At 18.5% G+C, this 18,409-nt stretch overlaps 6 protein-coding genes across 6 annotated transcripts; 2 read left to right on the plus strand and 4 right to left on the minus strand.

Moving 5' to 3' along the window:
* Positions 1 to 502: 502 nt before the first annotated feature.
* Positions 503 to 1,674, plus strand: PGSY75_0828000 (rhomboid protease ROM3; the record flags this gene model as incomplete). The annotated part of the gene is made up of 4 exons (XM_018785399.1): positions 503 to 627; positions 727 to 855; positions 990 to 1,430; positions 1,566 to 1,674. 4 exons carry the CDS (start codon positions 503 to 505, stop codon positions 1,672 to 1,674), a joined length of 804 nt encoding a protein of 267 aa, XP_018642366.1.
* Positions 1,675 to 2,131: 457 nt separating this feature from the next.
* Positions 2,132 to 5,359, minus strand: PGSY75_0828100 (hypothetical protein; the record flags this gene model as incomplete). Its single annotated transcript, XM_018785400.1, has 2 exons — positions 2,132 to 3,556; positions 3,668 to 5,359. 2 exons carry the CDS (start codon positions 5,357 to 5,359, stop codon positions 2,132 to 2,134), a joined length of 3,117 nt encoding a protein of 1,038 aa, XP_018642367.1.
* Positions 5,360 to 6,063: 704 nt separating this feature from the next.
* Positions 6,064 to 10,584, plus strand: PGSY75_0828200 (putative leucine--tRNA ligase; the record flags this gene model as incomplete). Its single annotated transcript, XM_018785401.1, has 1 exon — positions 6,064 to 10,584. The coding sequence occupies one exon, from the start codon at positions 6,064 to 6,066 to the stop codon at positions 10,582 to 10,584; it is 4,521 nt and encodes a 1,506-aa protein (XP_018642368.1).
* A 197-nt stretch (positions 10,585 to 10,781) lies between these two features.
* Positions 10,782 to 12,407, minus strand: PGSY75_0828300 (hypothetical protein; the record flags this gene model as incomplete). Its single annotated transcript, XM_018785402.1, has 1 exon — positions 10,782 to 12,407. The coding sequence occupies one exon, from the start codon at positions 12,405 to 12,407 to the stop codon at positions 10,782 to 10,784; it is 1,626 nt and encodes a 541-aa protein (XP_018642369.1).
* A 1,594-nt stretch (positions 12,408 to 14,001) lies between these two features.
* On the minus strand, positions 14,002 to 15,756 carry PGSY75_0828400 (putative mitochondrial inner membrane protein OXA1; the record flags this gene model as incomplete). Its single annotated transcript, XM_018785403.1, has 1 exon — positions 14,002 to 15,756. The coding sequence occupies one exon, from the start codon at positions 15,754 to 15,756 to the stop codon at positions 14,002 to 14,004; it is 1,755 nt and encodes a 584-aa protein (XP_018642370.1).
* A 720-nt stretch (positions 15,757 to 16,476) lies between these two features.
* On the minus strand, positions 16,477 to 18,191 carry PGSY75_0828500 (putative translation initiation factor EIF-2b alpha subunit; the record flags this gene model as incomplete). The annotated part of the gene is made up of 4 exons (XM_018785404.1): positions 16,477 to 17,163; positions 17,496 to 17,709; positions 17,844 to 17,919; positions 18,143 to 18,191. The coding sequence occupies 4 exons, from the start codon at positions 18,189 to 18,191 to the stop codon at positions 16,477 to 16,479; spliced, it is 1,026 nt and encodes a 341-aa protein (XP_018642371.1).
* Between the last annotated feature and the right edge of the window lie 218 nt (positions 18,192 to 18,409).

Consider the following 18,409-nt stretch of genomic DNA (forward strand, 5'->3'; position numbering starts at 1 on the left):
CATAATGATAATCTTCAACATGTCGATAATAATAATTCATTAGTTAAGGAAGAACAAGAAAAAATCGAAGAAACAACCGAAATTAATATTCAGAATATTATAAATAAGGCTATAAATATTGGAAATTTATTTAAAAAAAATGAACTGGACAAATTATTAAAAATAAATAAATAAATAAATAAAGAAAGAAAGAACTAATAAAAGGACACACTAAAGTAATATATATATATATATATATATATATATAATTGTATTTCTTTTTAGTACGTGTTATATATTTTTGAAAATTCTTCTGTCACCATATGAAAGCTTATCTTATTAATCTGAATTTTATATGATAATACAACATATATATATATATATATAATTTCGTGTATTTATTTTGTCGCTTATTTATGGGTACCTAAATGTATGTATAATTAAATATATTATTATCTAATATTACTAATTCTTCTAATATATATATATATATATGTTTTATTAAAAACTTTTTGCCCACGCAATGTTAAGAAAAGAGATTGAAAGTGAAGAAGATGTTGTTGTATCATCTGAAAATATTGAGCTCATTGAAAGGCAGACAAAAAATAAATACGTTGACATTTTATTTCCTGGAATAGCATTAAATAAGTAATATATATATATATATATATATATTTATAAGATGACTTCACATGAATAATTCAAATAATATATTATATATATATATATATATTAATTATTATGTAGAATTATTGTATGGATAAGTTTTTTTCAAATAATTATTTATATTTTAAGTTGTTTATTGAGTGAAAATTTCAGCACGCCAAATGTGCAAGTCTTGATGTTACTCGGGGCAACCTATGGGCCTTTAATAAAGTATAAATAAATAAATAAATAAATATATATATATATATAATAAAATATGTGAGCATATATATATATATATATATATATATATATATATATTTATTTATTTATATATATTTTTTTTTTATTATTTATTTTTATAGGGAAGGTGAATTTTGGAGACTTGTGCTGCCCATTTTTTTACATGCTAACTTGTGGCATTTAATTGTAAATATTTTGTGCATATTAAACTTAGGTTTAATAATTGAAAGTAAATATAAGAAGTCTAAATTTTTATTAATATATTTTTTATCTGGCATAACTGGAAATATTCTCACAACTATTTGTAATCCTTGTCAGCTAGCTGTAGGTGCATCAACTAGTGGATTTGGTTTAATTGGATGTTCAATATTAGAAATATTTTTAGCTTGGAAAAAATTAACAAGAAAGGCTAAGAATTATTATATTCTTAATATTTTTTTATTTCTATTATTTTTTATGTTTGTTAGTATTTCACCTACAGTAGATCTTTTTGGACATATAGGTGGATTCCTCTCTGGAGCTTTCTTATGTTGTCACTATAATAAATTTATAGGATACAACATGTAAAAATTAAAACGAAAAAAAAAAAATATATATATATATATATTAAATGTTATATGAACAGTTGATAATATAATATGTATAATAATATAAACACAAATATATATACACACATATATATATATTATTCCCCTTAGCTTTCAGAATTTTCTATATTATAGCTTTCTTTGTATTTGTATGTTAATTATTTTTTATTTGCCTATAAGATTATACATTATAAATATGCCATGTGGAATGATCTATTAAACAGAATATCACCCTTTAAAAAAAAAAAATAAATAATATAAAATAAAAAAAGGAAGTCCTTCATATGTTATATAATAAATAATCATTTCATATAAACAGATATATATATATATATACATCTTGAAGATTATTAAAAATTTTTTGTTTTATATGGTTATAAAACAATATAAGAGCCAGTTGTAAGTTTTAAAGACAAAAAAAAAAAAAATATATATATAAATAAAAAGATTAATACATATATATGTGATATATGTAGATAGCACGTAAATTCTTTATGAACCAAAAAAAAAAAAAAAAAAAAAAAAAAATATATAAATATATATATATATACATATACATTTAATATAACACATCTTACTATTAACACATTACATTTTTGTTATTCTATTTTTTTTTTTATCCTATTTTTTATTTTTATTTTTTTTTTTATTTTTATTTTTACTTTTATTTTTTTTTTTTATTTTTTATTATTCTGATCAATTACAAGCGCATTTGTTTTTTCATACATTTCGTCTATATATTTTGAAATATGTTCCTTATTGTCATTTAAGTTATTATGATGTTTAAATATATTTATTATAAACTGCTCGAATAGATCATCATATTTTTTTAATTCATATAAGCACAGAATAAGTATGGATGAAGGTCTAATAAACTCACCTGTATATATAAAATCTAATAAATTTCTTTTCATTTTTGTTTGTTTTCTTATTCTCCTTTGATTATTTATATATATAAATGAATCTTCCCACTTAATATAATTATTGATTATATTTTTAATATCTAAAATATTATTATTTATATTTTCATCAATTGTTTCTTTTATATTATTTTTATGAAATATTAAAGACAATATATGTATAATGATTCTCTTAGTTAATAAAATATAATGATTATGAGATTGATTAAATAATAAAGGTAATATTAATCTTAATAATAAATAATAATTAAAAAATATATCTCCTTGATATACAAATTTTTTTAATAACACATTTTTTATATAATCCTCTTTATATATAGTAAGGTTTAGTTTTTTTTTTAATATTAATCTATTCATTTTATCTAAAAATATATATATATTCTTTTCAAATATATCATAACAATTTGATATTATATATTCTTCTTCTTCTACAATTAGATCACAACTATTTTGTCTATTTTGTTTATTTTGTTTATTTTGTCTATTTTGTTTATTTTGTCTATTTTGTTTATTTTGTTTATTTTGTTTATTTTGTTTATTTTGTTTATTTTGTTTATTTTGTTTATTTTGTTTATTTTTCTTTACAACTTTTATATTGTTTATATTATCTAAATGTTGGTTGTTTATATATTCAACAAGAAAAAAACATTCACATAAAGAACTTATTTCATATAAACTTAAATCATTTTCATATATATTTAAATGAAAAGGTTCACAATACAAATCATTATTTTTTTTATCATTTTTTATATTATGTGTGACATGTAAGTTTTTATTACATATGGATATATTATTATTACAAGTTGTATTTATTCCATCTGTTTTTTTTTTTTTTATTAAATATTTAGTATCATTTATTTTATTTAAATTTTTTTCTTCATTTTCATAATTATATATATAACTGTTGATATAATATATAAAAGAATTCTTAAGTAATAAAATAAATTTTTTTTTTTTTTTTAGATAATCTGGATTAAATAAAGAAATTCTAATAAACGATTTGAAAACATATGTTAAATATTTGATATCTATAATGTTTGATTTGCATTTAATTAATTCATTTGAATGACATATTCGTTCGTTAATACAACCATTGTCATAATGAACATTATGTTGAATGTGTTGATATTTAATGTTATTATTACATTCTGACAATTTATAATTTGGTTGAATAATTTGTTCCCCTACATTATTTGTATTTTTATATGTATATGTATATTTATTTGTATTTGTATTTGTATTTGTATTTGCATTTGTATTTTCATTTATGTTTATATTTTCTTTTATATTTGATTTATTTGGATACCCCCTTTCAAATTGAATATTTTCCATTTCAGATTCATTACTATAAGAGGAGTTATAAAATATAAAATCTAAAAGATGAGATATTTTTTCTTGTAGATGAAATGTATATGGCAATCTACTTCTTAAAACCTTTTTTTGTTTGTTTGTTTTTTTTTTTAATTTGAAATATATAGAAGTATCAGCCCACCAATTGGCATATAACGTGAAATGACAATATGATGTCAATACAAGAAATTTATAGACGTATTCAATATTGTCATTATAATTCAAAGATGAAATATAATTATCAGATGATCTAATGATAGAATCAGATAAATATTTCAACGATAAAAAATTATGATAATAATTTTTAAAATGTTTAGTGTTACCATTCTCACTATTATTATAACAACGAGTAGTACTACTACTACCAACAATATTATTATTATGATTTGATTTAATATGCTTGCTTTTATTTTTTATATTCTCATCAGTCGATATACATAAAAGTATTTCATTATTTGTAGTAAAATTCAAAAAAATATTGGTGGATACTAAGATAATGTCATATATATTTAAAAAAGGAAAATATGTTTGTATATTTTTTTTAATTAGATTATTAAAATGTGAATCATAATATTGTGATATTAATAAAACATGTTGTAATTGGTTTAATATATTTAAATTAACTATATTTTTCATCGATTGTATATTTTTTTCCAGCATATTATTATAATATGTAACATAAGTTTGAATTATTATTTCTTTATTTATATTATTATTTAAAGAATACATTATATAATATAAAAAAAAGATTAAAAAATCATTTTTGGTGTCATTTATTGTTTGTTTAAATCGTAAGAAATTTATTTTTAAAAGTAATTTATTTGTTAATAAAATAGCAATGAATTTATTGAAAATATTGTTATTATATAAGTGTTGTATTATATAATAAGCATAAATAACTTTTTCTTCTATATCATTAAAATGTTTGTTACATAATATTAGATAGAATATTTTTTTTATTAATCTCATATCATTAATATGAAAGGTGCATAAAAGATCAAAATATTTAAATAAATAATTTAAAGAATAATCCTTTCTTGATATAATAATAAAATTTACACATTCTTTAATATAATTTATTATATATGAATTATTATATATTTTGTCATTTATAATAATAATATCTTTATATAACTGAGACAGCATTATTAAATGTCTTAAAAAAAAAACAAAAGCTTTCTTATTTTTAAATTTATGATTTGATATATAATTTAATATGTCTATAATATTATCCTGTTCACAATCTTTTGCTGTTATAAGTGTAAACATTTTTTCTTCAATATATTGACAATTAAAATGTTCATCTACTACTACATTATTTAGGTTACCTTTATTAGATTCATTCTGATTGACTATTATATCTTCATTTTTTTGATTTTCATTTGATAATTTATTATTATAGCATGTTGAAGTTTTTCTTTTTTTATTTATACATATCTGTTGTTCTTTAATAATAGCATGATTATTTTTTATAAAATTACAATGACCTTTGTTATATATAGATGAATTTAATAAAAAATAAAAACTATTAGAATGGTGACAAATGAATCTTCTAATGTTTATGTAGGTACCCTCTAAACTGACTCTATGAAATCTTCTACAATTTATATTATGATAATATTTATAAAACTTCATATTATAACTAATTTAAATTTTTTCTAATAATTCGGAACATCTAAACGTAATAATAGAAAAACTATGGTGATTTCAACAAAAAAAAAAAAAAAAATTATGTGTATAAATATATATATCCATTTTTTTATAATATATATAAAATATATATATGTATATTAATATAATATATGAATTTTATAAATCTCCAATTTTTTTTATATATTATGATATGATAGTGCTTATCTGTAATATAAAAAAAAAAAAAAAAAATATATATAATATATATATTATATATATTATATCAACTATTTTATAATATTACTACATCTTATGTGGAATTAAAAAAATTGAGTAAGATACATTTATATTATATTATATAATATAATGTTATTATGTTGAGCCAATAAAATTTTTTTTCTTTTGTTCTTTTTTTTTTTTTTATGTCATTTGATATTTTTCATTTTTTATTTTTTTTTCTTGGTTTCCCCGAATTGGGTTAATATTTCAACAGGATAAAAAAAAAAAATAAAATAATAAAAATAAATATATATATATATATATATTTATTTATTTATTTATTTATTTATCCCTTTTTAATATAATTTTTATTGTTATATTTGTTTATTATTTTTTATATTTTTGTTTAAAATAAGAGGCTGCTTGGCCTGTAATTTAGAATTTAGCTTGTCAGAAATCCGATTAATGATTCATATAAATAATATGTTATGTTATTTAATTTTGTCCGTTTTTTAATATACATATATTTGTACTCCTTATGTTATCAACAGTTGAATAATGTTAGTGCGTTAAATAATAATAAATATAAGAATGTGTTTTTTTTTGAATCACCCAATGTGCTAATAAATAAGAGAAGAAACTATAAGAGGAAAATATATTCCCATGAAGAACAAAAATTAGGGTATGATTTTATTAACATCGAAAAGAAATGGCAAACCATATGGAATTCTAAAAGTTTGTTGGATAGGGACTTTGAGAAATATAACAAAATTAATTTGGAAAGAAAACAAAAAAAAGAAAAAAAATATAAAAATGTAGATAAAAAGTATGAAAATGTGGATAAAAAATATAAAGGTGTAGATAATCAAAATGATGTTATAAATAATTCTAATATAGATGTAAATGAACTTATTAATGATGGTAATCACAATAGTGACAATCCTTATAATTATAATCATAATTATAATCATAATTATAATAGAAAAAAATTCTACATATTAGATATGTTTCCTTATCCTTCCTCAGAAGGATTACATGTAGGTCATATATTATGTTTCACTATTACAGATATTATTAGTAAATTTAAAAGGATGAATAATTATTGTGTTTTTCATCCTATTGGTTGGGATAGCTTCGGTTTACCTTGTGATAGATTATCAATGAAGAAAAAAATAGATCCAAGAGAAATTATAAATAAAAATATAAATAATTTCAAAAATCAATTAATCAAATTAGGTTTTCTTTTTAATTGGAAATGTGAAATCAATACATGTGATCAAAATTATTATAAATGGACACAATGGATAATTATACAACTCTTTTTAAATAATCTAAGTTATAAAAAATCTTCATATGTTAATTGGTCAAATGAATTACGTTGTGTAATTTCAAATGATGAATTAAGAAATGAATTAAATTTACAATCTCTTCAAATTCAAAAAATTAAATTGTTACAGTGGTATCTTAAAATTACTAATTATGCTAATCGTTTAATTAAAGATTTAAATTTAATTAATTGGCCTATTAAAATTAAAAATATGCAAATTAATTGGATTGGTAAAAAAACAGGCATACTTTTAAAAGCCAGAATTATTTCTTTACACAAAATTTTAACAAACAATAATTTAAATTATATTTTAAAAAATAAAAAATGTTATCATAAACATATGATTAATATTTTTTATAATAATATATTTAATCATCCTTTTTTTATATTAATAAATTATATATTATCCATATTTACATTCAATAACTATATAAATTATTTAAATGAACAAACAAATGAAAAACAAAATTCACATATCAAACAATTAAATAATCAAATGGAAATATTTAATTTTATTAATAAATACAAATTTTTCTTTTCATATGATCATAATGATCTTTTTCTTTTCTTCTCTTTTTTTTTTAATTATTATGATCATACAAAAAATATAGACAAAATCAAAGAACAAAAATTAAATCTTCCAAACGACAATTTTCAAAATGAAAATTTTCAAAATGACAATTTTCAAAATGAACAATTTGAAGTGGATTATAATATTTTAAATAATAATAATTCCTCATTTTTTTTTGATACAAAATGGATATATTTTAATGGGCAAAATCATAATGATATGATAATACAAATGTTATTAAATAATAAAGAAAGCTATTATAATGCCAATTATTTCTTATACAACTTTAAAGATAATATAAAAAGTAATGATTTTATAAATGATCATAATAATGAAAATGTTTTAAGTGAAAAGAATTGTTATGTAAATATCTTTTTAAATAAAAATGAATTTATTTGTCAAAATGATAAATTAATAATAAGTGTGAATCATCCAAATATTAGAAATATTGTTAATCATAATCCTTTTTTATTAAAATTTATTGATAAAATGATTCTTGAAAAGGATACAGTAAGATTAAAAAATGAAGAATTATATTTCACAGGGTCAGTTATTTATTCACCTATAATAAATAAAATTATTCCTATATATGTATCTGCATATATTTTAGATAATAATAAGAATTTCCTCTTTCTAAAAAAAGATATGATAAATTACTCAAAGGATCAAAATACAAATACTAATACTTCATCAATATATAAATTATTGAAGGATTCAAATTATAGTAAAAAAAAAAATATTTATAATTTAAAAGATTGGTTATTTTCAAGACAAAGATATTGGGGAGAACCATTTCCTTTTCTTTATAAAATTAAAGATAAAAAAGGAACATATATGGATAACACTAAAAAGGATCAACATACTGATCATAATAATAATAATGATGATCATATGTTAAGTCATTCTAAAGATATTAATAATGATTCCAATTATGATCATCAAAATAATGATAAAAAAATAAAAATAAAAAAAGTCATAAATTCACCAAATAATAATATCTATATAGATGATTTACCATTAAAATTACCAAAATTTAATAAAAAAATATACGAAATAAATCATAATAACGAACAGAATGTAAATAAAGTTTCTTCTGTTTTGTCAAGATTTAAAAAATGGATAATTACCAAAAAATATAATATGCTATATAAAAGAGAAAGTGATATAATGCCACAATGGGCAGGATCAAGCTGGTATTTTCTTAGATATATTGATTCAAAAAATGAAAAAGAAATTTTTAATAAAAATAAAATTAACTCTTGGCTACCAGTAGATTTATATGTTGGAGGTAGTGAACATGCTGTATTGCATTTATTATATTCAAGATTTTTTCATAAATTCTTATATGATTTAAAATTAACGAAACACAAAGAACCCTTCCAAAAATTATTTAATCAAGGGCTCTTACTAAATACAACGTCATTCTATTTATATACCACCTTAGATAATAAACTTGTTAGTTTTGAGCATATTAATGAAAAAAAAATAAATACAAATACAACTAATTATTTAAATGTCCCAAGAAATAATTATCTTATGGAACAAAATAAAAAAAAAGAAAATATAAATGAAGCATATAGCCAAAATGATTGTGAAACAAATAATTTATTAACGGGTCAGGTTTTACCTGAACAAAAGCTTGCATGTTCAGGTAATCAAAATGGAAATATAGCAGAAAATAATGATAACAGAATTAATGATAAAAATATATCACCAAATGGTAGTTTATTAAATAAGGATATTATTAAAAATAAGATGAATGATTTTAAGAAAGAAAAGGTGAAAGATATTTTGAGAAAAGATGAAACAAATGATGATATATCAAAAAAAAATGAATTAAAAAAAGATGTAGATGAAAGTGAGTTAAAGGAGAAAATTTTATCAAAAAATAATTACACGATAGTTGATAATAAGTATAAGAAATTTTTAATTGATGAAGAATATGTAAAGGAAGAAAAGGATCAGAAATATTATTTGAAGAAATTTCCGTCCATTGAAGTACAACCAAATTATGAAAAAATGTCTAAATCGAAAGGAAATACAATAAACCCATTAGATATTGTAAGAACATATGGATCTGATTGTTTAAGGTTACATATTTTATTTTTAGGTCCTGTCGATCAAAATAAAAAATGGACAACTAAAGGAATAAAAGGAACGTTTAAGTTTTTAAATAATTTATATAATTTATTTATACAAAGAAGTGATATGAAAAATAAAAAGAGTAATAAAAATAATAATATCTGTGCACATGTAGTAGATAATATGAATGATTTTGTATGCCATAAAGATAATAATGAGAAATGTGTTAATAAAAAAAATATTTTATCAAAAGATGATGAATATGAAAAAGAGAAACATATTAAATTAAAAAGAAAAGAAAAAAAGAAATTACAATATATTATTTGTAAAAATTGTAAGAGTAAGAATAGTAATAAAAAATTAATTTTAAATTTTTTAAAAAATAAATATGGTTTTACACCAAATAATAAATATAAAAAAGTAAATGATTATTTAAATATAATATTAAAAAAGGATTCACATGTATTTAATAAATTATCTGATAAAATAAAAAAGATAAAAATAGAAGATATAGAAAATGAAAAGAAAAAAAAAGTAAATTATTATATAGAAAAGATTACGAATTGTATTAATGATATAAAATTAAATACAGCTGTTTCTTTTTTTATGAAATTTTATAATGAAATAAAAACATGGGATATTATTCCTTTAAAAATATTTATTATATTTGTAAAATTATTATATCCATTTTGTCCACATATTTGTGAAGAGTTTTGGTTTTATTATTTAAAAAGATATAAAATTAGAAAAAGAAAAAAAATATGTTATTTCTGTAATTCAAATTTGTTATATTATGGAAGGTGGCCTTCTTTGTTTGAAATAAAACAAAATAAAATGGTCAACATATCTATAAAAATGAATAACAAGCATATAACATTTCTTCAAAAGGATATATCAAATACAGATGACATAACAGAAGAGGCAACTAACTTGATAAAACATAAAATCGAAAATGAAATGAAAAAGGGTAGGAAAATTGTTAACATAATAAATATTCCAAATAAGGTAATAAATTTTATAATAAAATGAAAATGTGTAAACACATATAAATAAATAAATAAATATATATATATATATATTTATATATATGTGTATGTGTGTGTGCGTATGACTATTTTTACATAATTATATGAATCTATTAAAAAATATATGTATATTTTTATTTTTTAACATTTCTTTATATTTATATTATTATTGTTTAAATATTTTTGGCATCTCTTTTGATGCTATATTTTTATTGTTTTTTTTTTGGTGATTTTATTTAACTTTAATTCGACTTCTTTTAACTCTTTTTCCAAATTTTTTTCCATGAATGTTTCATTGTATACTGAATTTTTTAAACATTGTATTTGATTTTTAATAGCTTGGTATATTAAATTTAATAATTCTTCATCTGTTTTTTTTATTAAATTATTATAACAAGGACATGAATCTTTATCTCTTAAGTCGTATGCTATACCCATGGCATCTCTGAAAATACCTGGGAAAGCTGATATTTGATATACCTTTCTAAATCCTTCAGAATCTATATCTTCTTTATCTTCATATTCTTCTAATGGGACTAATTTTAATTTTCTATTATATAATTCATCTTTATAATCATAATCTGGAGGTGGCCAATCTGGTAAAACATACCACCAACGTATTAATAATTGAGCTACTAATTTTTCTTTATTTGATCTATTTCTTGGATCAAAGGTACCTATACAAATAGAATCATTTTCATTATCATTAAAATGATTATCTCCTTTATTATGTTTATTATGTTTATTTTGTATATTTTGTTTATTTTGTTTATTTTGTTTATTTTGTATATTTTGTATATTTTGTTTATTTTTATCTTTATTTGTTTTTTTTTTTGTTTTAGATTTATTTTTCTTTTTTGGTTTTTTTTTTTTTGATATGGCTTTTGTATTTTTATTAGTTGTGTTACAGCTATTTTTTAATAAACTCGTTTTTGCATTTGTGTTTTTAGATTTGTTACTTTTTTTTTCTTGACTACATACAAGTGTTGTTTTATTAATAATATAATTTTTATTAGTTTGATATGTATTATTGCTATTTGTAAAAGTATTACTATATTGACTAGTATTGCCTAATTTATTTGTTTCAATATTTATTTTATTTTTTAAATTACTTCTTATAAGTATTGGTTCATCGGAATCATAGCTAGAGTAATCTGAAGTATTATTATTATCATCATCATCATTATCTTTTAAATTATTTTTGTTGTTATTATAATTATTGATATTATAATTCTTATCATTTTTTATTAAATTTAATAGACATACATCATCATCACTGCTTGTATCTGATGAAGATTTTTCCATTTGATTATCTTGATTTTTTTTTTTATATGGTTCAGAAGATTGTTCTTTGTTTAAGAATATGCCATTTTTCTCTTGTTGCTGTATCTGCCACTGTTTTGTTTCTTTCTTCTTCTCCTCCTCCTCATTATTATTATTATTATTAAAATAATTGTCATTTTTTTTTTTGAGAGTATGATTAATACCATATGTTTTTAATAAAGGAATATCATCATCACTATCATCAATGTTTGTAATTTGATTAATATGGACTCCATTATCATTATTATTATTATCAATATTGTGGTTGTTATTTATTATGTTGACCTTTGTCATTTGATCACTTAGATATTTTCTTATAATATTATCTTCATTTTCATTCTTATTTATACATACATTTTTTTCATATATATTAGTATTAGTGACCTCATGAAACGTATTTTCTTCTTTTTTTTCATCCTCATTGTTCATATTGAAGTAATCATTTTCTTGTTCATCTTTCTTATTTTTATAGTATGAATTGTTCATATTATTTTGGTTTTCCATTTAAAGAAAGAAAAAAAAAAAAAAAAAAAAAAATCTACATGTAATTTATTATTTGTTATTTCTTACTTTTTATTTATAATTTTTGACAATAAAAGAACAAACTGTAATTTGATTGGTGTAAAAATAAAATGTGCGCAAAAATTAAAATATATAAATAAATATATATATAAATATATAAATATATATATATATATATATATAGTGTAAAAATAAAATGTGCGCAAAAATTAAAATATATAAATAAATATATATATAAATATATAAATATATATATATATATATATATATATTTATTATATCCACTTATATTTCACATTCATACCTCTTCATTGTCTATTTCTTGAAATTATTAATTTATAATCTTTTCAACATATTAAAAAAATGAAGGAAAGGAAGAAAGAAATAAAGGAGGAGGGGGGAAAAAAAAAAATTATAATATGTATATGCTTTATAATATTATAGATACGTTCATATAACTTCCTTCTCTGTTTCTTATTATTTTGTTATCTGTAAAGGATATAATATATTAACAAAATTAACAAGAAATATTATTCGTTGCGTATATATAAAAATGAACAAATTTACTTTTCCTTTTCTTCTTAAGATAATTCAGAAAAAAAAAAGGTAAAAAATTAAAGGCAAATGTATGTGACAATATAATATGGAACTAAAGAATTAAACATACAAAATGTATGGACCAATAAATAAATAAATAAAAATATATACATATATATATTAAATTGAAACGGCGAAATATTAAAATTTATATATAATTAAAAAAATATATATATAAATAAAAATATAAAAAAAACAATATACAAAATAAAAAAAAAAAAAATAAAGTAATATAAAATTATCTCTAAAGCAATGAATTGAAAAACTGAGGGGAAAAAAAAAAAAAAAAAAAAAAAAAAATATATATATATATAATATATACATATATTAAATATATATATATATATATATATGCACACAAAAAATATATATTTTTAAAAATTAAAAATTTTTTTTCTTTTTTATTTTATTTTTACTTCTGAGAATATAGTTAAAAAAAAAAAAAAAAAAAAAAAAAAGCATTGAATATATAAATATATATATATATATATATATATATATATATATATATATATATATGTATATATATTCCGTAGTTCTTGTTATAGCAAGGGAAAAATAAATATATTTCATATTTTAAAAAAAGAGAAGTTTTGGAGTTATGAAAAATTTTTAAAAGTAATAAAAATAAAAAAATAAAAAGTCTCTCAAAGAAGGGACGATGAGTATTTTTAAAAATTAGGCGTAATAATAAATACAAACTGAATTACATATTAAAAAGATATATATAATAAATATATATATAATAAATATATATATATATAAAATATATATATATATATGAACAAAAAAAAGAATATATATAACATAATATTTAAAAAAAAAAAAAAAAAAAAAAAAATTAGGAACTTATTCATTTCCAAACCAATATTAATTCTAAGGAAAGTAGATTGTTGTATTTAATTATTAATTAAAAGATCGATCTATTATTTTATCCACATATATATATATATATATATATATATATATGTGTGTGTGTTCATTTTATTTTTTTCCTTTTGATTAAGTCATTCATGTGTATTATTTTTTTTTGTGAAGCTGTTTGTTGCTGTGTCGTATTAGCACTAGTTATAAATCCTTTAGAATGTAATGGAGGTAGATCAAGAAAATTTTCTATAATTTTTATTTTACATATTTGTGTTATAAATAACTGAAAGAATGTATTTGTAATAAAATATATAAATAATCCAGATGGCATGGATTTAAAGAATAATACAGAGGACATATAAAATAATCTCATACCGAGCTTTGTAATTTTTTTAATATTTTTTTGAAATTCTGTTTCTTCTTGATCATATAAATTTGATTGTTTATTATTTTCATTAATTTTTTTATCTATTAATAATGTTAATTCATTATTTGATAATAACAAAAGAGATGATAAGACAGGTAGAATATAATAAGGATCTGGCAAAGATAAACTATCTAGCCATAATGGAGATTCAAATGTAAAGTCTTTAAAAATATCAGGATATGATGCTATTCTTTTCATAGAAAAATAGAATATAAAAAATAAAGGTGTTTGAAAGAAAGCCATTAAAATAATAGATTTAGGTATTAGAGATATACCATGTGTATTTCTTATATTTAAAATTTTTTTTTTAAATTCTAAAGCTTTTTTAATATTTCCATCTTGTGCATTATCTTTTAATTTCTTTGTTAATTCTTTTAATAAAGGACTTAATATTTTTTGTTTTCTTCTATCTCTTTCTGAAGATACAGTTAATGGCAAAATTATTATTCTCATAAATAATGTTGTCATTATAATGGAACTCATCCATGTGCAATCAAAAAATAATTTTGTTGAATTTAATAAGTCATATATTAATTTCACATACCATGTGTTTTCATATATATCTACATCATTTTTTATATTAAGCTTACATTTTTCTATAATAAAATCTGTATAAGGAAATATATCCTCTGTTATATCTCCCTTACTTTCATCCTCACTTAAAAAAATGTATTTGGAATGATTATTAGGTATGTTATTATAAATATTATCACTATAAATATTATTATTATAAATATTATCATTATTAATATTATCATTATTATTATTATCATTATTATTACTATCATTATTATTATTATCATTATATATATTATCATTATTATTATTTTTATTTTCTGTATATGTTAATGTTTGCCCAGACAGTTCTTCTCTTTTAAGGTGACCATTGTTGTTAGGTACCTCCTTATTAGGACCTTCCTCACAATAAGACGTATCAAACTTATCATTTATTTTCTTATCATTATGTTTTTTGTTAAAATAATTATTTATATTGTTTATGGGTATAGTGAAAAGAAATCTGGAAAATAGAACAAGCCCAAATTTATCATGTATATTATTATTATAAAATGGTTGTTTATTTCTTACATATTTTGTGTTCGATGTATTATTATATATATGATTTTTATTATATATATTATATATATTATTTATATTATCTTTTATGTTTTTGTTTTTGTTATTGTTTATTTTATATGTCTTATTCTTTATGTACCACATTTTTATATACATCTCGACGAATTTATTAAGTACCATATTTTTGTCATACTCATATATATGATAATATGTATCATTTATATTACTTTTATTATTTTCTATTTGATATATTTTATTGGGATTGACACTCAATCCCTTTTTCCATTCTGTTTTATTTGTTCTGAAAGAAATGTTATGAAATATTATATTAAAATTACATTTGAGCAAATTATTTTGTTGAAACATGTTTTTGTGATCATCTGAAAATTACCTACAAGGAAATTAAGCAATATATAAATATTATAAATATATATATATGTATATATAAATATATATATATATATATATTTTTATTTTTTATTTATTTTATTTTGTATAACAAATTAAATGAAATTGTTTTGAAGAGAAAAATATTAAATTGTTTTATTTTAAATAAATTTTAAATGTGTACAAATAAAAAAAAAAAAAAAAAAAAAAATATATATATATATATATATTTATATATATATATATTTATCCTATACAAAATATGCACATATTTCGAAATACATGATATAAAAATTTTTACTTAGGTGAGGTGGGGAATTCATAAATATATTTCAATATACATTAACAATTGGATATAACAAATTGATGAATTTAAAATAAAAAAGTATAAAGACATAACAAAGTATATAATGAAAAAATAAAATATATATATATATATATATTTATTTATTTATTTCATAGTGGGTACCGAATTTATAAATGATAATTTAAAAAAAAAGTTGTCATTAAAAATTAGTTTAATCACAAAATGTCGGAAATTGTTTCTTATTGTTTAAAAATTAAAATATTAATATATGTATTTAAAAAAAAAAAAAAAATAATAAAATATAAATATATATATATATATATATATATATATATATATATATATATATATATATTTATATATTTATATATTTATATTTTTTATCGTTTGTGCTAAAAATAAAAGGAGTCATTTATATACAATTTACTAAGTTCATAAGATATATTAGAAGGTGGGAATATACCTATATCTGTATAGAAAAGTGTAATAAAATCAGGAGATACAAATTCATATAAATTATTAATATTATTTGTTACAGTTTGTGTACAAAATGTATAAAAATCTTTTGAACATTTATTTTTATCAATTTTTAAAAATTTATATGCTTGACATGTTACATAAAATGGCTTTTTATATAATAAACATAATTCAGATATTAATTTGATACCCTTTTTATTAATTATTCCTCCATTATCTGTAACTATTTCTGATCCTATCAAAACAAAATCTATCTTATTTATTATATCTTTTACTTGTGTTAAATCTATCTTTGTTATATTTATATTTTCCTTTTTTAATTCTTCTAAAAAATTCTCATCAAATCTTTTCTCTTTTTCTTCATAATTTAAATTTACCTGACTTGTGCAGGTAAAATAAATGGAGACATGTTTATTCTGATTTTTAATAACATCCATAATTAGTGATTTAACACAATCTGAGTTACTGTGTGTTAGTATGGTAGTGTGTTTATTAAGGAACATAATATTGCTACTACTTCCAATAGTTTGAAGACTTTTTTTTAGACTTGCTGAGAATTCATCTGCGTTATTTTTTATAATGTTTTTAAGCACATGGAAGTTCTAAAAAAAAATAAAAATAAAAATAAAAATAAAATAAATGATATGATATGATATGATATGATATATGTGATATATGCAATATCTTATATGTAATATCTTATATGTAATATCTTATATGTAATATCTTATATGTCATATCTTATATGACATATCTTATATGTCATATCTTATATGTAATATCTTATATGTAATATCATATATGTAATATCTTATATGTAATATCTTATATGTCATATCTTATATGTCATATCTTATATGTAATATTTTATGTGCATTATATATATTATTAACATGATTTACTATATATTAAAATAAATTTTTTTAATATTTACATTTTCATTGTGTGTATATTTTTTTACAACAAAGTGATGATATATATCACACGAAGAAATTATTGGATATATAGTCATTCTTTTAGAATGTGGGACTGATATAATATCTTGTTGTGTTTTATTATTATTAATAAAATTATTTAATTTACATTTTGCTTCATTCATATTGATAAATAAGTCAAAGTTCGTTTCCGACATGCTATTTTTTAAGACACTGAAATGTATATATTAAAGAGAAAACAACACATGTGTACATGAAAATATGTGATAAATTAAAAAATATAAATATATATATATATATATATATATATATATGAACAATTATTTATTATTTTTTTTTTTTTATACTCGGATATCGATTTTATGGCTGCTATATGCATTTCTTCCTTTTCCTCAAAATAATATCTTCTGAAATTACGTACCACTATAAGGAGGAAATAAAAATGAATAAATAAATAAATAAATAAATAAATAAATAAATAAATAAATATATGTATATATATATATATATATATATATATAAGTGAATTTATTCATAAGTCCCTGATAATCATATATACTAAGTATGTGTATATCATTTTATTATAAAAAAATTAAATAAAATTAACATACATAAATTTATATATATATATATAATATCGTCATACCATCATGCTCTTCTTGTAAGTCCTGGTTAGTGCTATCGTAACATTCCATTTTAAAGAAAATATTTTATCATTATTTTTTTCTTACTCCTTAAATATATCTAAAGGAAGAAAACCAAAAAAAAATAAAATAAAATAAATAAATTAAATAATATTATGATCTTTAAATGATGTATGATATTATTTTATTTATTTTTTTTTTTTTCTTATGTATTAAATTAATGAACCATTATAATGATGATACACATCATAATATTTGAATATATATAC

Source organism: Plasmodium gaboni, chromosome 8, assembly GCF_001602025.1.
Source record: "Plasmodium gaboni strain SY75 chromosome 8, whole genome shotgun sequence".
Classification (NCBI taxonomy): domain Eukaryota; phylum Apicomplexa; class Aconoidasida; order Haemosporida; family Plasmodiidae; genus Plasmodium; species Plasmodium gaboni.